This window comes from Gorilla gorilla, chromosome 18 (genome assembly GCF_029281585.2).
Source record: "Gorilla gorilla gorilla isolate KB3781 chromosome 18, NHGRI_mGorGor1-v2.1_pri, whole genome shotgun sequence".
Lineage (NCBI taxonomy): Eukaryota > Metazoa > Chordata > Mammalia > Primates > Hominidae > Gorilla > Gorilla gorilla.
The window spans coordinates 98,633,075-98,658,247 of NC_073242.2; the positions used below are offsets into that span (position 1 = coordinate 98,633,075).

The following is a 25,173-nucleotide window of genomic DNA, read 5'->3' on the forward strand; positions in this document are numbered from 1 at the left end:
GTGAGTTGAGATCGTGCCAGTGCACTCCAGCTTGGATGACAGGATGAGACTCTGTCTCAAAAAAAATTTTAAAAATAAAACAACACATTGATATTTTCTCCCCTCCTTTTATTTTTTTTATTTTACATTAACAATAGAACACTATATGGGCTAGGTGCAGTGGCTCATGCCTGTGGGCCAAGGTGGGTGGATCACCTGATGTCAGGAGTTCAAGAACAGCCTGGCCAACATGGTGAAACCTCGTCTCTATTAAAAATACAAAAATTAGCTGAGCGTGATGGTGGGCGCCTGTAATCACAGCTACTCGGGAGGCTGAGGCAGGAGAATCGATTGAACCTGGGAGGCAGAGGTCGCAGTGAGCTGAGATGGCGCCATTGCACTCCAGCCTGGGCGAAAAAGCGAAACTCCATCTCCATCTCAAAAAAAAAAGAAAGAAAGGAAAAGAAATTAGAGAAGTATCTGGGATTCAGAAAGTTCAGAAAACTTGGAGAAGGGCCTTTGGCCCATGCGGTGGTTACCAAGATGCTCATTGTTTACGTGCAGTTGACTTCAAGATAGAAGGTTCAACCTCAGTGTCAAGCTCAACCTCCAGGACCCTCTTGGAGACTTCCAAGACCTAGGAAGGCTGGGCATTCAGTGCTTTGGGAGCTGCCATCCTTCACCTGCTGGGGTTCTGTGTGGGATTGGGGTGGGGGTCTCTGTTACTCAGGAAACTGCCCTCCCTTCCTCCCAATTAGATTTGCGCTTTATTACTTTTTTTCTCTAGCTTTTTTCGAGATGGATTTATACTTAAAAAAACCTGCTCTTAGATAATGGGTGGCAGGGGGGTAGAGGGGATTTGAGAAGACCTGGAAAATTCCCAGGTCTCCACTAAATAAGAAAACTGGAGAGTAAGGGGACTGGAGGGGAACGGAGAAAGAAATGTATTTTCTTTTCTTCTTTTAATCAGAACTGTAGCTTGCAATATTTTTTTCCCAAGCTTCTAAGAGAGTTTTGCAAACAATTGGAGTAATTAAAAGTTCTCAGAAGTAGCCGATGGTGCCCTTTTCACCGAGGGAATGTGGGCCAAGCATGATATATTAAAAGAGAGGGAGCTGCTCTATTGAAGTTAAAAATAATCTGTCACATGGCTAATTTGTTGGAATGCAGCAATAAAGGGCTGTGGGCAGAGGGAGAGCTGGAAGCAGCTGGGAAGTTTGCAGGCAGAGTGCACGCCCTGGGGACTGTGTTTGTAGGGAGAGAAAACAGTGTTACAGCTGCCTTAGGGCACCTTATCAGAAAACCCACAAAATGGGCAGGAAGAAGGAAAAGTAGGTTTGAGTCCAGAGCATGACCTTTGGGCTTATCAGACAGTGAAGGGATGGGTCAGAACTTGTCACCTGTGTTCACGGGATGCTGATTCACTCAGCAAGGATGAAGTCTTTTCAGATCCCCCTGCATTTGAATCCGTTTCAAAGGAATACATAATCCAAAGGAAGCTTTTGATCCGAAATCCATGGGAAAACCAATCTATAGGGTCTTGAGCGAAAAAAGTTCAAGCCAGGAATACAAATCCTAGTTTGGGGGATTGGGGATATTATAATTTTTGAAATGTTAGAGTTGAAAGAGAGAAAACAAATTATTTAGTATAATCCCTGAATTTTTCCTTCCTTCCTTCCTTCCTTCCTTCCTTCCTTCCTTCCTTCCTTCCTTCCTTCTTTCTTTCTTTCTTCTTCTTTTTTTTGAGACAGAGTCTTGCTCTGTTGCCTGGGCTGGAGTGCAGTGGCTCGATCTTGGCTGACTGCAACCTCTGCCTCCCGGGTTCAAGTGATTCTCCTGCCTCAGCCTCCTGAGTAGCTGGGACTACAGGCATGCACCACTGCGCCCACCTAATTTTTGTATTTTTAGTAGAGACGGGTTCCATGTTGGTTAGCCAGGATGGTCTCGATCTCTTGACCCTGTGATCTGCCTGCCTTGGCCTCCCAAGTGCTGGGATTACAGCTGTGAGCCACCACGCCCGGCCTACTCCCTGAATTTTCTACATAAGGCAACAGGCTCAAAGAGGTTGATTTGCTCAAGGTCACTCAACCAGCAAGTAACAGAGCTAGATTCAAACCCAGGTCTTTAGCTAGAAAGGAAGGGCATAGTGGTTAGCAAATATAGGGTTCAGAATGCCCTGATGTCAAATCCTGGCTCTACCAGCAGGACCCTTGGGCAAGTTTCTAACTCCTCTCAGTGTTAGTTTCACCGTCTGTAAGATGGGAATAACAATAGTACCCACTAGAATTGCTACAATGTATGTAAAGTGCTAAGTCCGACATCCAGCCTAGAGGAAAGGCTTAATCAAACAGTAGATGTTATCATGCCACAGCTTTTTCATCACCCTGCATCAAATTTCTAGAGCTTTCCGCAGGTTAACTTGTCCAAACATCCTCTTTGGTTTGGGTGGGATTCTCTTTCTCCCTTTCCCACCTCCAACTCTCACCCATTATATATAAAGAAAAAGAGGGTGGCCGAACTTTAACCTCTCTATCCTCTGGTAGACACTTTCGCTAGCATTTCCTACATTGTAACACACCCATGAGACTTGTTTTCTCTTAAGCTACATGCCCTCCGGCCTGTATTTTCAGTATGGTTTCCAAGTTGCTGACAGGCAGAAATGGTGCCAACATGAAGAAGCAAGTATTGCTGCCCCAAATGCAGCAGCAAGATGTGTTTGAATGTTTTAGAATAGATGATCATTTTTCAAATTCATAACGGGCACCGCTCACAGAGGGGGCTCTTAACATACAAGGCAGGTCTGGGCTCATAGTTAGCACTTCTGGAAAGTGGAGGCCGAGTTCTGTGTGTGCACATACCAAAGACCAGGAGCCTACCTCCAGCAGCTTGGGCAAAAGCAAAGGTGAATTTAGTGGCTCAGGTAACAAGAAGACCAGATTCCATTGATGACTAGATTCAAGTGTTCACTGATTAGACACATTTCTGCTTTGTTGGGCTCCATTCTTCAGACTGATTCTTTCTACTTGGCAGAAAAAAAACATCTACAGAGAGTCTAACCTTTACTTTTTCTCCAGGTTAGTTTTTTTTTTTTTTTTTTTTTTTTTTTTTTTTTTTGAGACAGAGTTTTTGCTCTTGTTGCCCAGGCTGGAGTGCAATGGTGTGATCTCGGCTCACGGCAACCTCCACCTCCCGGGTTCAAGTGATTCTCCTGTCTCAGCCTCCTGAGTAGCTGGGATTACAGGCATGCGCCACCAGGCCCAGCTAATTTTATATTTTTAGTAGAGATGGGGTTTCTCCACTTTGGTCAGGCTGGTCTCGAACTCCCAACCTCAGCTGATCCACCAGCCTCGGCCTCCCAAAGTGCTGGGATTACAGGCTTGAGCCACTGTGCCCAGCCCTGTTTTTTTTTTTTTTTTTTTTTTGAGATGAAGTCTCTCTTGATTGCCCAGGCTGGAGTGCAGTGGCATGATCTCTGCTCACTGTAACCTCCGCCTCCCGGGTACAACCAATTTTCCTGCCTCAGCCTCCCGAGTAGCTAGGGCTACAGGTGTGTGCCACCACACCCGGCTAACTTTGTATTTTTAGTAGAGATGAGGTTTCACCATGTTGGCCAGGCTGGTCTCAAACTCCTGGTCTCGGGATCTGCCCGCCTGGGCCTCCCAAAGTGCTGGGATTACAGGCGTGGGCCACCGCGCCCAAACTGGTCAGTATTCTTAAGGAAAGTATGTCACGCCTCCCTGAGTTGTCTTTCCCTGATTGGCTGCTTTAAATCGCATGCCTATTCCTGAAACAATAGGGCTAGGAAAACAGGCTTCTCTGATTGGACAGAGTGGATCACATGCCCAACCCTTGTCACCAAGGGGAGGCGGAGCATACTGATTGACAGCACCACTACTTCACACAGAATGGAAGAGGAACAGTTCCTAAAAGAAAAATTGGAGCTACAGAAACCAGAAGACAGGGAAAGGGATACAAAAGTCCATGACAAGACCTACGTGCATTTTCCTTGGATGGTGGTTCATAGCTTGCTTCACATCCTCAAAGTTATTGTATAATCCAAGAAATAGTAAGAATTTTGGGGCCAGGCACGGTGGCTCATGCCTGTAATCCCAGCACTTTGGGAGGCCGAGGCGGGTGGATCATTTGAGGTCAGGAGTTCGCGACCAGCCTGGCCAACATGGTGAAACTCTGTCTCTTCTAAAAATACAAAAATTAGCCGAGCATGGTGGCGGGCGCCTGTGATCCCAGCTACTCGGAAGGTTGAGGCAGGAGAATTGCTTGAACCTGGGAGGCGGAGGTTGCAGTAAGCTGAGATTGCACCACTGCACTGCACTCCAGCCTGGGTGACAAAGCAAGGCTGTTTTCTTAAAAAAAAAAAAAAAAAAAAAAAAAAAGAATTTTTGGAGAAGAAAATGCTTCCTCCCACTCCAGATATTTCCTTTGGTGTGAAGGGCCATCAACTACTATAACACTCCAGCCTCCTCTTCAGCCCTTACTCCTGCACATAGGGAAAGGAGAGCATTAGCATATTCCCAGCCCCAGGAGAAACTGGGCATGAGTTGTCTTCCTCTTCCTGGTATCTGAGGATCAAGAAGGGAGCACAAATTCTCTCCCTCCACATGGGAGAGTGCTCCGGTCCACCGCTGCTTGGGACTGATGGGATAGTCTGTCTTATTAGGATACAAGGACACACTCAGCCACATTCTACAGCCTATAGCCTTCATCAGAAGATAATCCATCTTCTGACTTTTTTCCCCCCTCGATTGATTTAGAGCCTGAGTAGGGAGGAAGTGTGTTATTTATTTATTTATTTATTTATTTATATATTTTTTGAGACAGCGTCTCAGTCTGTCACCCAGGCTGGAGTAAAGTGGAGCCATCTCGGCTCACTGTAACCTCCACCTCCCGGGTTCAAGCAATCCTCCTGCTTCAGCCTCCCAAGTAGCTGGGACTACAGGTGTGTGCCACCATGCCTGGCTAATTTTTGTATTTTTAGTAGAGATGGGGTTTTGCCATGTTGGCCAGGCTGAGTCTGCTATTTATTGAATCCCTTCTCAAAAGTTATCAAGAACCACCAACTTAAGAGCATCAAGGAACCATAGATTCATCCTCTCACCTGTCCCCTTCCTTGCTGTATTCCCAGCCCCAGGAGAAGAAGCTGTTCTCCTTGGGAATCCATAGAGATAGTGGAGTGATAGAAGTAGCCTCGGAGGGAAACTACAAGAAAGGCAGAAAAGTTAGATTTACTTACAACAGCAGGTGAGAGGAAATGGATTATATCACATGGAGTGGGGTGGGGAACAATGGAGCAGTGATTTAATAGTGGACTTCACCAGAACCACGTGCAGGGTGTGGCATCCCTGGTATTTTTCCACAGCCTCACCCTGACCGGGACCACAGTCACATCTGTCCTCCACCTCGCCCAACCCACTTGTATCCTTTTACGCCCACTTCTTGGAAAATAGATTGTTCCACTTTCACAGAGAGGAGCAGGAATTTGGTGCAAACACACCAGCTTAAATAACATAGTATTTTATTATTAGTAGTTTTTAATTACAAAAGTAGTATACAATCTTTGAAATAACTAAACAAAGATATAGAGAAGCATAGAAAAGTATAAAGATGAAAGCTAAAGTCAGCTCCAAGCCCTTAACTCGAGATAGCTATTGTTAACCTTTTAGTTTATTAAGTGTTCAGCCTTTTTTCTATACATATTTTAAAATTTCTTCATATTCCTTAAAAAATTTTATAAAAGTTCAAATAATTAGAAGTGCATGATGTAGAAGATAAAAATGGTTTATTCTGCTATTTCTCCTACTATTATGATGTAGTTGTATTATTACATGGAATGTTTGTTGTCGTCACTGCGTCCTTTTCTCTTTCCTGGTCCCAGGAATGGTTGAAATACTGGCACACACGGCTGGGCGAGGCGGCTTATACCTGTAATCCCAGCACTTTAGGAGGCAGAGGTGGGAGGTGCTTGAGCTCAGGAGTTCAAGACTAGCCTCGGCAGCACAGTGAAACCCCATCACTACAAAAAATACAAAAAATTAGCCAGGTGTGCGGGTGCGTGTCTGTAGTCCCAGCTATTTGGGAGCCTGAGGTAGGAGAATGGCTTCAGCCTGGGAGGTGGAGGTTGCCGTGAGTCGAGATCATGCCACTGCACTCGCACTCCAGCCTGGGAGACAGAGCCAGACCCTCTGTCAAAAAAAAAAAAAGAAAAAAGAAAGAAAGAAATGGCACTCATGTGAGAAGAAGGTACTCGTATTATGACATCCGTTGTAGAGTTGAGGAACTGAGGCTCCCAGACTCACCCACAGCAACACCCCACTCTTGGTTGGGTGGCCAGGATCCCTGGGGACAGGAAAAATTTCCTTACTTAATAGGCAGCTTGGTTAAGAAAAGGTGGTAAGAGGCTGGACACAGTGGCTCATGCCTGTAATCCCAGCACTTTGGGAGGCCGAGACGGGTGGATCACGAGGTCAGGAGATCGAGACCATCCTGGCCAACATGGTGATATCCCGTCTCTACTAAAAATACAAAAATTAGCTGGGCATGGTGGCGCGTGCCTGTAATCCCAGCTACACAGGAGACTGAGGCAGGATAATCGCTTGAACCAGGGAGCTGAAGGTTGCAGTGAGCTGAGATCATGCCACTGCACTCCTCCAGCCTGGTGACAGAGCAAGACTCCATCTCAAAAAAAAAAAAAAAAAAAAAAAAGAAAAACAGAAAGAAAAGGTGGTAAGAGAAGTGGCTTCCATAAGCCGGGGCTCTTGGCCTTTCTTTCTCTACCAGAAATACCCAACACATTTACCCGTACTCACACTGGCCTCTCCAGTTCCAAGAATTTGATTCTGGGAACGTATAGCTGCAAGTGAACAAAGAGTCAAGGGAAAGTTCTTTATCAACAGAAGAATTATTTTATTCAATGTGTTTCCTTACAGAACTTGGGACAATATGGGGAAAGATTGAGAAGAAATAAAAGGCCAGTTACTTAGGCCACTTTTAATGAATCACCCCTCAATGTCATTACCCATCCTTAGTCAGGAAAAGCTTGAGTTTTTCCATGCCAAGAAAAACAGAGGGCAGGAAGAAACAAATTACGACCTTGTTTGTGTTTTGTGTCTCAACTGTTTGATTTATAGGACTTGATCCAGTGATTATGGATGAAAGAAAATATCCCAGTGTCCCAAACCTAACCTGAACTTAACCGGGGGTGGGTCTCACGTCCACTGCTCAAGTTAGCACAAAGTTAAAATGCTTTAAGAAGAAAGCATCGAGGTTTGGAGCTGCCTGTAGGCATTCTCAACCCAGCGGCAAGGCCAAATTCCTTTCCCACACTCCGATTTCAAAAAAACTCTGTTTAGAAACTTTACCCCTTTTTCCTTATCCCAGAAGCTGAGCATTTATCTATTTAGCAGATAGTTACCAAGCACCTACTGTGTGCAATGCATGAGGTTGGACAGAGGACACAGAGAGCATACAGATCAATCAACACACAAATCAGAAAATGTCATGTAGGCTGGGCACAGTGCTTATGCCTATAATCCCAGCATTTTGGGAGGTCCAAGTGGGAGGATCACTTTAGGTCAGGAGTGTGAGACCAGCCTGGCCAACATGATGAAACCCTGTCTCTACAAAAAATACAAAAATTAGCTGGGTGTGGTGGTGGGCACCTGCAATCCCAGATGCTTGGGAAGCTGAGGCAGGAGAATCGCTTGAACCCGGGAGGCAGAGCTTGCAGTGAACTGAGATTGCGCCACTGCACTCTAGCCTGGGCAACAGAGTGAGACTCCATCTCGAAAAAAAAAAAAAAGAAAAGAAAAAAAGAAAGTGTCATGTAGCCATGAGCAAATGGAGAGAAAAGAAGACAGAATGATGTGTTAGAGAGACACTGGGTAACCACTTAGGAGGAAGTGGCGAGCCTTGATCTTAGGAAGACGGTGACATTTAAACTGACATCAGAATAAGATCTGTATGTGAAGCAGGGGTTGGGGAGACCATTCCTGCAGAGGGAAAATCCTCCAAGACAGGCTTGTGCTTGACATATCGAAATTAAGCCATCCTGAGGCCGGGCGTGGTGGCTCATGCCTGTCATCACAGCACTTTGGGAGGCCGAGGTGGGTGGATCACCTGAGGTCAGGAATTTGAGACCAGCCTGACCAACATGGTGAAACCCAGGCATGGTGGTGCATGCCTGTAATCCCAGCTACTCAGGAGGCTGAGGCAGGAGAATCGCTTGAACTGGGAGGCGGAGGTTGCGGTGAACTGAGATCACGCCATTGCACGCCAGCCTGGGCAACAAGAGCAAAACTCCATCTCAAAAGAAAGGAAAAAGAAAAGAAAAGAAATTAAGCCATCCTGGGGATGCATATGCTGGCTAGTGACAGCCGCTGATGTCAGGCTCTGTGTAAGGGGGCAGGTGTCCTCACTTTCTGAAGGAGCTGTGCCCACCTTGGCCAGAGCCCTGTGGGGCTCCACCGCACTCAAGGGATGGGGGGCTGCCGCTGAGTCCCCAGCGTGGCTCACCATCCCAACACCCCTTGATAGCTGCTCGAATATTGCATTTTTATCTACCGCCCAGGCCTTCTCTCTTAAACTGGTGTCATGGAAGTTTGAAAGAAATGGAAGAAAAGGACTGATTCTGTTTGGTCTTCCTACCTTGAGGTCTGGTTGGCATTTTCCGAGAGGAAAATAAAAAATTGTGTTTTTTTTGGAGGAGGGTGAGAGGAGAGAGTGAGAAAAAGGAAACAAGGCTTCACATTTTCTGTGATTTTCTAAAACTCTGCACGTTGACAGTGGTGGCAAAATAAACTAATCCCAAAGTTGTTTTTCTATTGAGAAGAAAGTGGTGGTGGATTTCATTCCCTTTTGTTTCCAAACTTTTCTCCCAGTGACAAAGTATAAAACATGGACACTAGAGAATAAGGTGAACCTCAGAAATCCTGAAAAGACTGCGAAGCTTACTTTCTTCCTCAGGAGGGAAGAGGGGAAAGTTTCTAGCCCTCCCTGGAACCTAAAATGAAAAACACGAGTTGCGTGCGTTGGAAAGAGACAAGGCCATATCTGAATCATCGGCCTTACAATAATGTGAACGTCATTATGGCAGCATTTCAAACAAAAGGCTATGAAGCTGTTGCGCAGGGCTGCAGGTGCCATTGTGCTCACTAATGGTATGTGCTCCATGGGTGTGGGCTTCAGCGGCATGGAAGCACTGAAGAGGACTCTCAAAAGGCTGCACCGGATCTGTGCTCCAGAGTGGGGTGGGGCCTGCTACAACCTTGACTCCAAACACAAGATGCCCGAGTGGATTGGAGGCGGGAGTGAGCTCCAGAAATTAATTTCTTTTTCTTTCCCTTTTTTTTTTTTTTTTAAGACAGAGTCTTGCTGTGTTGCTCAGGCTGGAGTGCAGAGGCATGAACACAGCTCACTGCAGCCTCAACCTCCTGGGTTCAAGTGATCTCAAGCAATCCTCCTGCCTCAGCCTCCTGAGTAGCTGGGACCACAGGCAACTGCCACCATGCCTAGCTAATTTTTGAATTTTTTTTTTGGTAGTGACGGGGGTCTCATCATGTTGCCCAGGCTGGTCTTGAACTCCTGGCCTCAAGTGATCCTCCTGCCCCAGCCTCCCAAAGTGCTGGGATTACAGGAGTGAGCCACCACACCAGCCAGGAAATTTCTAAAACATTATTTGCAGGGAAAGGATGGTGCCTTCCTGCTGGTGGTACCAGAAGAGACGTAGGCTCACCAGAGTTGGGCCATTGGTGTGTAACACATTTCCCCCCAACCTCTCCCTCGCCTTGGCCCTTTCAGTCCTCTGTGATATGCTGGGCCCTCTACAGTGAGTGGTCTGCCCGTGCCACTTCCCCAAACAACTCATCACAACTCATGAGGTTTTTCCCCTTTGGATCTGACCGTGCAGAAGGTTAAATGTGTAGACTGTTAACAGCCAGGCACAGTGGCTCATGTCTGTAATACCAGAACTTTGGGAGGCCAAGGTTACAAAAACTACTCGGTGTTTTGCTCCTGGGAAAGGAAGGTAGGCGCTCTGTGCACTCAAGGCCAGTGTTCACAAACCCTTGCTTTGTTTTTTGTTTTTTTGTTTTGAGACAAGGTCTTGCTCTGTTGCCCAGGCTGGAGTGCAGTGTCATGAACATGGCTTACTGCAGCCTCGACCTCTTGGGCTCAAGCAATCCTTCTGCCACAGCTCCCCAAGGAGCTGGGACCACTGGCGTGTGCCACCACACTCAGCTAACTTAAAAAATGTTTGAAGAGATGGGATCTCTCTATGTTGCCCAGACTGGTCTCGAGCTCCTGAGCTCAGGCAATCTTCCTGCCTTGGCCTCCCAAACTGCTGGGATTACAGGCATGAGCCACTATGCCCAGCTCCTTGTTTTATTTAAAGGAAGAGGAGAAAGAACTAAAGGGGAGGTCCTAGCTTATTTTCCCTTTTCTATGAGGACCTGATGCAGATTCTGCTTGACATAGTACATACAAAGCCCATGTGACTGGCTTGAAGGATCCATTGCCTTAAGAGGCTCTCAGGAAATGATCTCTAAAAGCCTGGTGGCGGTACAACATACTGCCTCTAACTTTTTTTTTTTTTTTTTTTTGAGATGGAGTTTCGCTCTTGTTGCCCAGGCTGGAGTGCAGTGGCGTGATCTTGGCTCACCGCGACCTCCGCCTCCTAGGTTCAAGCGATTCTCCCTCCTCAGCCTCCTGAGTAGCTGGGATTATAGGGATGCGCCACCACACTCGGCTAATTTTGTATTTTTAGTAGAGATGGGGTTTCACCATGTTGGTCAGGCTGGTCTCGAATTCCCAATCTCAGGTGATCTGCCCACCTTAGCCTCCCAAAGTGCTGGGATTACAGGCATGGGCCACCGCGCCTGGCCTGCCTCCAACTTTTAACACCACCCCTTACCCCTGGTTTTAAGGGTAATTATGGCCAGCTGTGGAGTTTTATTTATTTATTTATTTATTTCTGAGGCGGAGTCTCACTCTGTCGCCCAGGCTGGAGTGCAGTGGCATTACCTCAGCTCACTGCAACCTCTGCCTACCGGGTTCAAGCGATTCTCCTGTCACAGCCTCCCAAGTAGCTGGGATTGCAGGCATATGCCAACACACCCAGCTAACTTTTGTATTTTTAGTAGAGATGGGGTTTCACCCTATTGGCCAGGCTGGTCTCGAACTCCTGACCTTGTGATCCACCCGCCTCGGCCTCTCAAAGTGTTGGGATTACAGATGTGAGCGACCACACCCAGCCTAATTTTTTGTATTTAGTAGAGATGGGGTTTCACCATGTTGGTCAGGCTGGTCTCGAACTCCTGACCTCAGGTGACCCACCTGCCTCAGCCTCCCAAAGTGTTGGGATTACAGGCGTGAGCCACCTCGCCCAGCCAAAAAAGGATATCTTAATAAAGCTGATTTTAAAAGTACAGTAAATGACCAGGCGTGGTGGCTCATGCCTGTAATCCCAGCACTTTGGGAGGCTGAGGCAGGAGGATCACCTGAGGTCCGGAGTTAGAGACCAGCCTGGCCAACATGGTGAAACCCCATCTCTGCTAAAAATACAAAAGTTAGCCAGGCATGGTGGCGTGTGCCTGTAGTTCCAGCTACTTGGGAGGCTGAGGCAGGATAAAGATCCGCTTGAGCCTGGGAGGCAGAGGTTGCAGTGAGCTGAGACTGAGCCATTGCACTCTAGCCTGGGTGACAGTGTGAGACTCTGTCTCAAAAAAAAAAAAAAAAATGAAAACAAAAACGAAAACCAGTAAAAGTTAATTTAATCACCATGGAGGATTCTGTGCCTTGCTCTTCATCCTCAACAGACTAGAAAAAAGGCAATTGGCCAAAGGCAATTGGTGCATTTGGAGGGCAAAACCAACCTACAGGAAACTTTGTGTTTATAGAAAGATTATGACTTATCGAAGTGGCCTTTGCCCAGCAGACTGTAGTAAAGACAGTGACAGTCATGTAATCTATGTGTTAGATTATCTTTAACAAAAAGAATCTGGCCAGGCGCTGTGGCTCATGCCTGTAATCCCAGCACTTTGGAAGGCCGAGGCAGGAGGATTGCTTGAGCCTAGAAGTTTGAGAGCAGCCTGGGCAACATAGGGAGAACATGTCTTTTCTAAATATAAAATAAATTAGCCGGGCATGGTGGCACATGCCTGTAGACCCAGCTACTTGAGAGGCTGAGGCAGGAGAATAACTTGAACCCAGGAGTTCGAGGTTGCAGTGAGCTATGACCATGCCACTGCACTCCAGGGCAAGAGAGTGAGACCCTATCTCAAAAAAACAAAAAGAGCTGGGTGCAGTGGCTCATGCCTGTAATCCCAGCACTTTGGGAGGTTGAGGCGGGCGGATCATGAGGTCAAGAGATCGAGACCATCCTGGCCAACATGGTGAAATCCTGTCTCTACTAAAAATACAAAAATTAGCTGGGCATGGTGGGGCATGCCTGTAGTCCCAGCGACTCAGGAGGCTAAGGCTGGAGAATCGCTCGAACCTGGGAGGCAGAGGTTGCAGTGAGCTGAGATCTTGGCATTGCACTCCAGCCTGGGCAACACAGCAAGAACCCATCTAAAAGAAAGAAAAAAAAAAGAATAAAAAAAGTAAAAAGAATCCCTTATATTGTAAAGAGCTTCACAATTTCAAAGTCTTTTTACATCCATTTACTCATTGGCTCTGCACCTGACAGGGGTTGCAGCCTTTCAATATTTTTAAATCACTCTCCCTCCTCCCCTTCATGACTTTTCTGCAACACTGAATCCAGACTTCTAACAATATATCTAGGTTTCATTTGTGATTTTAACAGCTTTATTGAGATATAACTCACATACCATACAATTTACCATTTATCTTGTAAAACTGAATTTTTTTTAGTATAGTCACAGGGTTGTGCAATCATTATTACAATCTAATTTTATTTTATTATTTTTGATACATAATAATTATGCAAATTTATGAGATTCAATTTAATTTTAGAACATATTTATCTTTCCCAAAAGAAAACTCTTACCCACTAGCAGTCACTCCCCATTTCCCCCCAACTTTTTCAGTCCTAGGCAACCACTAAATCTACTTTCTTTTTCTGGAGATGTGCCCCTTTTAGAAATTTCCTATAAATAAAATCATATAGAATGTGATCTTTTGTGACTGGCTTCTTTTACTTAGCATGATGTTTTCACCATGTTTTAGCATGTTATTTTTGTTGCTGAATACTATTCCATTTTAAGGATACAACCATATTTTATTTATCCATGCATTAATTGATGGACATTTAGATTGTTTCCACTTTTTGGCTATTACAAATAATGCTGCTATGAATATTTGTGGGCCAGTTTTTTTCTTTTTTTTTGAGTTGGAGTTTTGGTCTGTCACCCAGGCTGGCCAACATGGTGAGGTCAGGAGTTTGAGACCATCCTGGCCAACATGGTGAAATGCCATCTCTACTAAAAATACAAAAATTAGGTAGGTGTGGTGGAGTGTGCCTGTAATCCCAGCTACTTGGAGGCTGGGGTGGGAGAATTGTTTGAACCTGGGGGGCCAAGGTTGCAGTGAGGTGAGATTGCACCACTGCACTCAGCCTTAGTGACAGAGACTCTGTCTCAAAAAATATATATAATAATAAATTAAAATAATAAAAGAATAAAATGATATTGAGCCTGTAATCCCAGCACTTTGGGAGGCCAAGGCAGGCAGGTCACTTGAGGCAAGGAGTTAGAGATCAGCCTGGCCAACATGGTGAAATCCCGTCTCTACTAAAATTACAAAAATTAGCTGGGCATGGTGGCGTGTGTCTGTAATCCCTGCTACTTGGGAGGCTGAGGCAGGAGAATCACTTGAACCTGGGAGGTGGAGGTTGCAGTGAGCCAAGATCGTGCCACTGCACTCCAACCTGGGTGACAGGGCGAGACTCTGTCTCAGTAAATAAATAAATAAATAAATAAAGACATTGAATGAACTTGAAGAAAAATTTTAAGCGAATAAAGCAACAAATAAAACAATAAAGTTTATCTATAATAAGCTATGCTTTGTATAAAAAGGGAAGGGCTGTGGAAGGGATAAATAAAAGTGAATTGTATTTATTACCTATTAAAAATAAGCTAGCAAACACTGGAAGGAAGAACAGCGACTGTTCTGAAGCCAGGAAAAGCAACCCAGGGTGGAAAGCATTCTTGCCAATGGCTGTTTTGCATCAGCCTATAGTTTCTTTCACTCCTAGAAGCTGGGCTGGGCTGGTGGGGGTTGGACCTCACTGGCATAAGACTGACAGGATGGTCTTGGATGAAACCCCAGAAGAGGCCACCTAACGGGCCGGGAAGATCTGGCTGACTTGGGGGTGGGATCTACTCCAGAATGCTGACAACCAAACACCCCTGAGGCTATCCCCTGGAGGATATAGGTTCCTAACTTTGCAAGGACTTCCTGAAGCTTCCCAAACACTGGATGACTCAGGCCTGGCCTTGGGAAGGGAAAGAGTGTTGGAGTGTGACAGCTTTAGAAGTTTGTCTTCCCTCTGGCAGGAGCAAAGAGTAGGTTGCCAGGGAACACAATATCTTGAGAAGGGCAAGAACAGATTGGAGGGCCACCTCATTGTATTTCATTCCTGGAAGAGGAAAAGGGAACATTCCTTCCCGCTGCCACCTCAAAAGGGTATGAGAACACAGGGCATGCCCGATGGCTGCAAAAACTGGGACAGCATCCTCGCTTCTTGCTCTGTTCTCAAGGAGCATGCACAGTGTTTGCCTTGACCATTTCCTGTTTATACAAAAGCAATAAAATGAGCTTGCAAGGTAAATAACAACCCTGGTGGAGCAGTGTCTCACACGCTAAGGTACTGTTATCTGAGGTAAATTACAGAATTCACACTGATTGTCATCCAGCCTGGGGAGAGAATTTTCTAACTTGTAAAAACAGCAATAGTAAAATGTTCATGTTAAACTTGTTTTATATGGTAAGTGCCATCTTCCTTGTAAATTTCCTTAAGAACTGGGTTTTATTTTTCAGCATCTAGAAATAATAACCCCCAAAATAGCTAGCATTTACTGGGGACTCTCTGTGATAGGCAGTGTGCTAAGAATTTTGTTTAATTCTCATGTCACCACAATGCTTTACTGTAGCTACCCAGTAAATATTTGTCAAAGAGCTTGAAAAAACTATCAAAGACCTTCAAGAAGAGAAAATTACAGACCAATATTCTTCATGAATATAAATGCAAAGATCCTTTTAAAATATTAGCAAATTGAATTCAATAAACAAGATTAGCATCATAACCAAAGTGGGATTTATCTCAGGAATGCAAAGATTGTTAAGTTTTTTTTTTTTTTGAGATGAAGTCTTGCTCTGTCGCCCAGTCTGGAGCACAGTGGTGCAATCTCGGCTCACTGCAACCTCCGCCTCTCGGGTTCAAGCGATTCTCCTGCCTCAGCCTCCCAAGTAGCTGGGACTACAGGTGCGTGCCACCATGCCTGGCTAATTTTTTGTATTTTTAGTAGAGACGGGGTTTCACCGTGTTAGTCAGGATGGTCTCAATCTCCTGACCTCATTATCTGCCTGCCTCGGCCTCCCAAAGTGCTGGGATTACAGGTATGAGCCACCACGCCCGGCCAGATGGTTAAGTTTTTGAAAACCATTCAGTGTAATTCACCATATTAACAGAATAAAGGAGGAAAATAATATGATCATTCTGACAGACGTATAAAACATATTCAACAGGCCAGGCACAGTGGCTTATGCCTGTAATCCTAGCACTTTGGGAGGCTGAGGTGGGTGTATCACATGAGCTCAGGAGTTTGAGACCAGCCTGGGCGACACGGCAAAACCCTGTCTCTACAAAAAATACAAAAATTAGCCGGGTGTGATGGTGGGAGCCTGTGGTCTCAGCTACTTGGGAGGTTGAGGTGGAAGGATTGCTTGCAAGCCCGGGAGGTTGAGACTGCAGTGAGCTGTGATCGTGCCACTGCACTTCAGCCTGGGCCACAGAGCAAAACCCTGTCTCAACAACAACAACAACAACCAAAAAAAAAAAAAAAAAAAAAGAAAAGAAAAGAAAAGAAAAAATATTCAACAGGATTCAACACCCTTTCTTAATAAAAACAAAATAAAAATAAAACAAACTCAGGAAACTAGATCCTCAAGATCCTCAAGCTGATAAAAGGCATCTACTGAAAAATTATATTAAATTGTGAAAGACTGAATGCTTTCCTCCTAAGATTAGGAACAAGACAGGGATGCTAACTTCACCATTTCTATTCAACACTGTACTGAAAGTCCTAGCCAGTGCAACAAGGCAAGGAAAAAAGAGGCATACAGATTGGGAAGAAAGGTGGAAGCAAAGCTGTCTCTATTAGCAGATGACATATTTATTACATAGATAATTCTAAGAAATCCATAAAATAATTACAGGAACTATAAGTGAATTTGGCAAGGTATAAGATAGTAAGTCAATGTACAAAATCAATTATATTTATCTAGACTGGCAGCAAACAATTGGAAAATGAAATAATTTCATTTATAGGGGCATTAAAAAATGAAATATTTAGAAATAAATTTAATAAAAGATGCTAAAGATGTCTACATTGAAAACTACAAATTAAACTGAAGTAAATGGTTTATGAAATGTAAGGTTTTTAAGGTGTCTTTTTTCTGTAAATTCATCTATAAGCACTTTTGTAAAATTAAGAAGCTAATTTTTTTTTTTCTTTTAGAAACAGGGTCTCACTCTGCCACCCGGGCTGCAGTGCAGTGGCACAATCATAGCTCACTGTAGCCTCCAACTCCTGGGTTCAAGCAATCCTCCTGCCTCAGCCTCCCAGGCAGCTGAGACTATAGGTGCCCACCACCATGCCCAGCTAATTTTTACATTTTTTTAAAGAGATGAGGTCTTGCAGGCCAGGCACAGTGGCTCACGCTTGTAATCTCAGCATTTTGGAAGGCCGAGGTAGGCAGATCGCCTGAGGTCAGGAGTCCAAGACCAGCCTGGCCAACATGGTGAAACCCTGTCTCTACTAAAAATACAAAGAAATTAGCTGGGCAGGGTGGTGGGCACCTGTAATCCCAGCTACTCAGGAGGCTGAGTCAGGAGAATTGCTTGAACCCGGGAGGCAGAGGTTGTACTGAGCCTAGATCATGCCACTGCACTCCAGCCTGGGTGACAGAGCGAGACTCGTCTCAAAAAAAAAGAGATGAGGTCTTGCTATGTTGTCGAGGTTGGTCTTGAACTCCTGAGCTCAAGCAATCCTTGTGCCTCAGCCTCCAAAGTGCTGGGATTACAGGAATGAGCCACAGTGCCCAGCAAAAAATAATAACCTTTTTTTGTAATAATTTTAGATTTACAGAAAAGTTGCAAAAATAATACAATGAGTTTCTGTATACTCACTCAATTTTCCATAAAGATAGCATTTTACATTACCATAATATGTTTGTCAAAAGTAAGAAATCAACACTGGTAACTTACTGTTTTATTTGGATTTCACTAGTTCTTCCCTAGTGCCCTTTTTCTGTTCTAGGATCCAGTCCAGGATACTACACTGCATTTAATTGTCATGTCTCCTTAGTTTACTTGAGTCTGTGACAATTTCTCAGTCTTTCCTTTTTTTTTTTTTTTTTATGAGCTTGTCAGTTTTGAGGAGTACTGGTCAGGCATTATGTAGAATGTCCCTCAGTTTGGGTTTACCTGATGTTTTTCCCATGCTTGGACTATGGTTATGGATTTTGTGGAAGAATGCCACAGTGGCAACATACCCTTTTCATCACATCACACCAGGGGTACATGCTGTCAACATGATTTATTATGGAGATGTTTTAATTTGATCAGTCGGTCAACAAGCTGATTTTAAATTGTGTGTGGGGCCGGGCATGGTGGCTCATGCCTGTAATCCCAGCACTTTGGGAGGCCGAGGTGGGCGGATCACCTGAGGTCCGGAGTTTGAGATCAGCCTGGCCAACATGGTAAAACCCCCTCTCTACTAAAAATATGAAAATTAGCCAAGTGTGGTGGTGGGGGCCTGTAATCCCAGCTACTCTGAACCCGGGAGGTGTAGGTTGCAGTGAGCTGAGATTGCGCCATTGCACTCCATCCAGTCTGGGTGATGAGAGTGAAAAAAAAAATGTATGTGGAAATACAAAGGATCTAGAATACCAAAAATAATTTTCAAAAGTTAAGAGCAAAGCTATAAGACTTATATTACCTGATTTAATGCCTTACAGTAATCAAGACTGTGGAATTGGCACAAGGATAAACAAATAAGTCATCGGAACAGAGTAGAAATTTCAGAAAGAGAACCACACTTATATGATCAATCAATTTTCGACAAAGACAGGAAAACAATTCAAGGGGGGATTGTGTTTTCATCAAATGGTGCATGAACAAGTGGGTATCCACATGGAAAAAAAGAGGCTAAGAAACCTTCCCAAGGTCACCAAGTTTGTGAGTGGCAGGGACAGGTATTCCAAGCCAGACTCTCTGGCTAACATGTGCTATCAATTGTAAATACAAATTTATAACCAAAACATTTAGGTCACAATAATTTTTCAGTGTAAAATTCAATTTGAGGCTATACTATTTAAAAATGTCAATGTCATGAAAGCAAAAGCAAAGTTAAGGAAATGTTCCAGATTAAAGGGGACTCAAGAGACTTAGCTAAGTGCAATACATGATCCTAAACTGGATCCTGGGTCATACAGGCACACTAAAATTCCACAAAGGACATGAATGCAATAATGGAAAATAATATGGAGACTATGTTAGATAATAATTTTGTGTGAATGTTAAATTCTCTGAATTTGAAATTCATACTGCAGTTACGTGACAATATGTTCTTATTTTTAGAAGATACATGTAGAATTATTTGGCTGTAAAGGGTGGTGATATCTGAAATAGTTCAGCATTATTAACAACAATGATCAAAATAATATGGAAAAAATCAAATATTGAAAAATATTAACAGTTGGTAAACCTAAGCTAAAAGTATATGGTCATTCATTGTATTATTCTTGTAACTTACTTATTTGAAATTCTAAAAACATTTTCAAATATAATGTTACATGTATATATCACTTAAGTGCTAGAATTTGTAATTTTTTTATTTTTTATTTTTATTTATTTATTTTTATTTTTTTGAAACAGGGTTTCGCTCTGTCATCCAGGCTGGAGCACAGTGGTGCGATCATACATCACTGCAGCCTCGACTTCCCAGGCTCAAGCCATCCCCAGATCTCAGCCTCTCAAATATCTGGGATTACAGTTGTGTGCCACCATGCGTAGATAATTTTTGTATTTTTTGAAGAGACAAGAGCCTCACTATGTTGCCCAGCCTGGTCTTGAACTCCTGGGCTCAAGTGATCTGTCCACCTCGGCCTCCCAAAGTGCTGGAATTACGGGGCTTGAAGCCACCGCATTCAGCCTGTAAATGTTTTTATTTCTTTCAGAGATTTTGTTTCTTATGTTATCTCTCTACTCCCAATGCCTATCATAAGACTTGTAACAGTAAATAGTAAATGTCTGGAATAAATGTAAATATTTGAATCTAGAGTTTGTGGAGGATCCTAAGAATCTTGTGAGATTGCTCTCATAGTGTCAGTCTAACTAGGGAGGTAAAATACGTAAAGTTAAAATTTATAGACGTAGCAGGTTTCCCAAAATAGTAATATGCTTTCTTAGGTACTACAAAGGGATGGAACCACTGGAGCTCAAAACGGTAGGAGAAGTTTGAAAATAGAAGAAACTGAAGAGGAACTTGAAAAGCCGGTAGGCATTGAAAGGAAGAGGAGTCCTTGGGACAGCAATTGAGGGTAGAATGTGGAGTATCCCATGTTTCTACCACCATTCAGAATCCGATTTTCAAATGAATTCTGTGATGATCAGGATCAATCTGCACTATTTTAGTCTCTAAGTGATCTAAAATTAACTTGGTGGACCTGGGATGACCACGGATGTGGTTTTAAACCAGCAGGTTTCAGAGTCGGGGCGGGTGCAACAGGCTTATAAAGGGAATGGTGGAAAATATTATACGTTAGTGAAAGAGGTTGCGAATGGATTGTAGAGAGCCCTGAATGGTAGACTGCGAGAGTGACAGGATGAAAATGACATTATAGGAAGAGCAATCTGTCAGTTGTAATGGCAGTTAAATAGCGGCGCACAACACTGTACCTTAACCAAACTTGGAATTCCAAAGTGCTGGGACCTCTAGCGGAGAGCAGTTGAGTTCAATTCTATTTTAAATCACGTAGAGACTAAAATAGTGCCGATTGATCCTGATCATCACAGAATTCGTTTGAAAATCGGATTCTGAATGGTGGTAGAAACATAGGATACTCCACATTCTACCCCCAATTGCTGTCCCCGACAGCAATTGCCTTTCTAATCGACTGCCATGTTTAGCGATTACTATGCGCCAAGGGCTTTACAGGCACTCCTATTAAAATAGGCAAACCGGGCCGGGCGCGGTGGCTCACGCCTGTAATCCCAGCACTTTGGGAGGCCTACTCAGGCGGATCACCTGAGGTCAGGAGTTCGAGACCAGCCTGGCCAACATGGTGAAACCTCGTCTCTACTAAAAATACAAAAATTAGCCGGGCGTGGTGGCGCATGCCTGTAGTTCCAGCTACTCGAGAGGCTGAGGTAGGAGAATCGCTTGAACCTGGGAGGCGGAGTTTGCAGTGAGCCGAGATCGTGTCACTGCACTCCGGCCTAGGAGACAGAGCGAGAACTTGTCTCAAAAAAAAAAAATTAAAAAAAAAAAAAAAGGCAAACCCCTCTGTAAGAGAGCGCTTTATCAAGCCCATTTTACTGATGGGGAAATTGAGGAGAGACGGGATTGGCCAGATCACGACCTGGAGGCAGCAAAGATGTAAAATCAGGGTTGGGATACAGGCTGCGCCGGTAGTGTAGGGGATACGAACTTTCTGAGACTCAGGAGAAAGCCACAGCGATGGGAAGGGAAGCGGAACACTGGAGACCCTAAAGGCCCACAGGCTGAGCGAAGTGGAACCTCTCCTGAGGTGACACCTGTCAGCACGCCTCTTTTGGGCGCCAGTCCAAAAATTGCGGTATCTGATTGGCGAGGTTGGAGGGGGCTGAACGACCCTAATTGGTTAGTTGGACCTCGAACCAGACTTTCACCTGGAGGATCGGGAGAGGAGTGGGCGGGATTTCGAACTAAGCCACTCGCTTCATTGGTGAAAAGAAAACGAACCAGGAACTATTGGGAAGTGTGATTGGCTGTTGCTAGGAACCGTCTCAAGGCCTTATGGGCCCTGGTTACGGAAGCCGAGGAAGGCTGAGCGCGGGCTCTCAAGGAAAGTAGTCGCGGAATCTCAGTTAGCGGTGGAGAGGCGGTATGTCCGGTTCAATGGCGACTGCGGAAGCTAGCGGCAGCGATGGGAAAGGGCAGGAAGTCGAGACCTCAGTCACCTATTACCGGTTGGAGGAGGTGGCAAAGCGCAACTCCTTGAAGGAACTGTGGCTTGTGATCCATGGGCGAGTCTACGATGTCACCCGCTTCCTCAACGAGGTGGGGCCTGGGAGGTGGGAGGCCTCTGAAGCTGCTGGGGCGAGGGGTGAAAAGGCTGTGTGGAGTGTATGTGGGAAGGAAGGGAGGCTTGGCTGGGGGCGATAAGGCGTAAGAAAGGGATCACGACCCTCAGAGGGAAACGGGTGGGATTGGGGGAGGGCTTTAGTTTGCATGCATTTCCAGTCAGCTCCGAGTTTTGGTGCCTTATGTAATATCATGTATTACTTATGTGTCGAGCACTTGCTGTGTGCTCAGCTAAACTCTAAGCCATCATTATCTTTATTTTACAGAAAGGGAAACTGAGGCTCACAGGTTGAGGACTCTCAGGGCCATAGAGTTAACGGCTTAGATCCGTTGAACCTAGGTCTGAAGTGCACCCACAACTGTGCTTTTCCAGTGTGCCTTCTGAAGTAATACCGGTTTTGGTTTTCGTCTTCTAGAGTAGAAGCTGAGATTTCTCTCCACACGCTTCCCCATCTTGATTATGCCTCCACTGTTTTTTTTTTTTCCCCTAATCTGAGTTGACCTTGAGGCCAGAAACTCATAAATCAACCTTTTTTTTTGTTTTTGACTCATATTTTGTCATTTTTCTTTAAATATTCAAGACTTTTATTTAATCTTCAAGTCTGTTGCATTACATCTCATTTTAAAAATTATCTTTGAGACCATGGTGCAACTAATTTTTTTTTTTTTAAGGAAACAGGATAGACTTCTAAAAATTTAAACTAACTTTATTGAGGTGTAATGTACATACGTAAATTGTGCCTATCTAAAATGTACATTTTGATGAGTTTTGAAAAATGTATTCATCCATGTTAAGACATAAACCATTTTCATCATTCTAAAAAGCTTCCTTTCCCTTTGCAGTCATTCTCTCCCAACCCCAGGCAACTAGTGATATGCAGCCACTAAAGATTGGTTTGAAGCTTTGATTTTCGGTGTGTGTGTGATCATTTTATTTTGAGCAATAGATTAATGACTTTTGAAAGTTCACTTCTATTTCTCTGAAGCAAATATACTAGTGAAATATTTTTTCGATTAATTTGGGGCCTAAAAGAGAAATCTCTGCATCCTGACTTTTAATTCTAAAAACTTTTAAAATTTAAGTTTCCCCCAAAGAACATTATTTTTAATAAATCTTAATAGTGAACAATAATTTAACAAACTCAGAATTTACTAACTTCTTGCATTTGTATGGTGTATGGCATTTTATGCTTTTAAAAGTGCTTTCCAGTTGGGCGCGGTGGCTCACGCCTGTAATCCCAGCACTTTGAGAGGCCGAGACGGGCGGATCACGAGGTCAGGAGATCGAGACCATCCTGGCTAACACTGCGAAACCCCATCTCTATTAAAAATACAAAAAATTAGCCAGGCGTGATGGCGGGCGCCTGTAGTCCCAGCTGCTCGTGACGCTGAGGCAGGAGAATGGCGTGAACCCGGGAGGCGGCACTTGCAGTGAGCCTAGATCGCGCCACTGCACTCCAGCCTGGGGGACCCAGCGAGATTCCATCTCAAAAAAAAAAAAAAAAAGTGCTTTCCCGGCCAGGTGTGGTAGCTCACGCCTGTAATCCCAGCACTTTGGGAGGCTGAGGCGGGCGGATCACGAGATCAGGAGTTCCAGACCAGCCTGACCAACATGGTGAAATCCCGACTCTACTAAAAATACAAAAATTAGCTGGGCGTGGTGGCGGGCGCCTGTAATCCCAGCTACTCAGGAGGCTGAGGCAGGAGAATCACTTGAACCCGGGGGGGCGGAGATTGCAGTGAGCCAAGATTGCGCCACTGCACTCCAGCCTGGGTGACAGAGCGAGACTCCAAAAAAAAAAAAAAAGGACTTTCAAAACAGCTAGTGGAGGGTGACTTGGATAGTAGTGATTTTTTTTTTAACAGAGGTACAAGTAACAGGTTCGGAGAGATCCTGGTCATACAATCAATTAGTAGCAGATTTGACAGATCCCTTGATTTCTCTTGTCTGCATAGCATTACTTCAAAATTCTAGCCTTAGCTATGACTTCTGGTATTTGCTTCATAATAAGTTTCATGCTAAAGCATGGTTCAGAATGGGTAGAAAATCAAGTTTTTTGGCCGGGCGCAGTGACTCATGCCTGCAATCCCAGCACTTTTGGAGGCACAGGCGGGCAGATCACCTGAGTTCAGGAGTTCGAGACCAGTCTGGCCAACACGGCGAAACCTCGTCTCTACTAAAAATACAAAAATAAGCCAGGCTTGGTGGCACCTGTGATCTTAGCTACTTGGGAGGCTAAGGTAGGAGAATCGCTTAAACCTGGGAGGTGGAGGCTGCAGTGAGTTGAGATGGCGCTGCTGCACTCCAGCCTGGGTGACAGAGTGAGACTCCGTCTCAAAAAAAGAAAAAAAAAAATCATGTTTTTCATTTGTGGTTTTATTTCCCCCCATTTTTTTTCTTGATTGATTCAGAATAGATGGTGAGCTTGGAGGGAACACTCAGCCCTTACAGAGAGCATTAATTCAGTCTCAAGTAATAGTTGCTAACCTGTTTCTTTCTTTTTTTTTTTTCCTCTGTGAAGATTCCAGAAGTAACTAACCTGTTTCAACCACATGCTGATATAGCCAGAGACATCACTAATGTGCCAAGGTTTCTCTTGGAGCTTGAGCCGCAGCTCTTTACCGGCAGTTTTGTTTTTTTTGTTTTGTTTTTTGAGACAAGGTCTTACTTTCACCCAGGCTGGAGTGCAGCTCACTGCAGCCTCAGTCTCCTGGGATCAAGTGATCCTTCTATTTCAACCTCCCGAATAGCTGGGAAAAGGTGTGCACCATGACGCCTGGCTAATTTTTAAAATTTTTTGTAGAATTGGGGTCCCACTGGCTGGGTGTGGGCTCATGCCTGTAATCCCAGCACTTTGTGAGCCAAGGCGGGCAGATCACGAGGTAAAGAGTTCCAGACCAGCCTGACCAAAATGGTGAAACCTCGTCTTTATTAAAAATACAAAAAAATTAGCTGGGCGTGGTGGCGCACACCCGTAATCCCAGCTACTCAGGAGGCTGAGGCAGGAGAATCGCTTGAACCCTGGAGGTGGAGGTTGCAGTGAGCCAAGATCGCGCCATTGCACTCCAGCCTGGGCGACAAGAGTCAGACTCCATCTCAGAAAAAAAAAAAAAAAAAAAAAAAAAGAATTGGGGTCCCACTGTTGCCCAGTGTGGTCTGGAACTCCTGGGCTCAAGGGATCCTCCTGCCTGGGCCTCCCAAAGTGCTGAGATTACAGGTGTGAGCCACTGTGCTCAGCCTAATTAGCTATTCTTGTTTATTCTGTTTTCTTGTTCATTCCAAGCCTATTCATTCATTCACTTATTCAAATATTTATTAAGCCTTTACTATGTTCCAGACACTGTTCTAGGTGCTGGGGATTTAGTAGTGAATAAACAGCTATGCCCTCATGGAGATTACATGGCACAGGAGACAGACAATAAGCAGAGTAAATAACTAAAATATATACTATGTTAGGTAGTGGTAAGTGCTAAGAAGAAAAATAATACAGGGGGCTGGACACAGTGGCTTATGCCTGTAATCCCAGCACTTTGGGAGGCCGAGGTGGGTGGATCATGAGGTCGGAATTGAGACCATCCTGGCCAACATGGTGAAACCCCATCTCTACTAAAAATAAAAAAATTAGCTGGGCATGGTGGCATGTGCCTGTAC

At 44.5% G+C, this 25,173-nt stretch overlaps 1 protein-coding gene and 1 long non-coding RNA gene across 2 annotated transcripts in view; one reads left to right on the forward strand and one right to left on the reverse strand.

Annotated features, from left to right (window-relative positions):
* Positions 1 to 103: 103 nt before the first annotated feature.
* On the reverse strand, positions 104 to 20,959 carry LOC129527690 (uncharacterized). The gene is made up of 3 exons (XR_008672732.2): positions 20,135 to 20,959; positions 5,096 to 5,196; positions 104 to 416 (listed from the first exon to the last, which is right to left on the reverse strand). It is a non-coding gene; the product is annotated as an uncharacterized lncRNA (long non-coding RNA).
* Positions 20,899 to 25,173, forward strand: part of CYB5B (cytochrome b5 type B) — a 39,582-nt gene continuing 35,307 nt past the window's right edge. Inside the window, exon 1 of the mRNA XM_004057884.5 lies at positions 20,899 to 21,497. Within this exon, the coding sequence (XP_004057932.1) occupies positions 21,324 to 21,497 (174 nt within the window). The 5' untranslated portion in view covers positions 20,899 to 21,323. The remainder of the gene's footprint in view (positions 21,498 to 25,173) is intronic.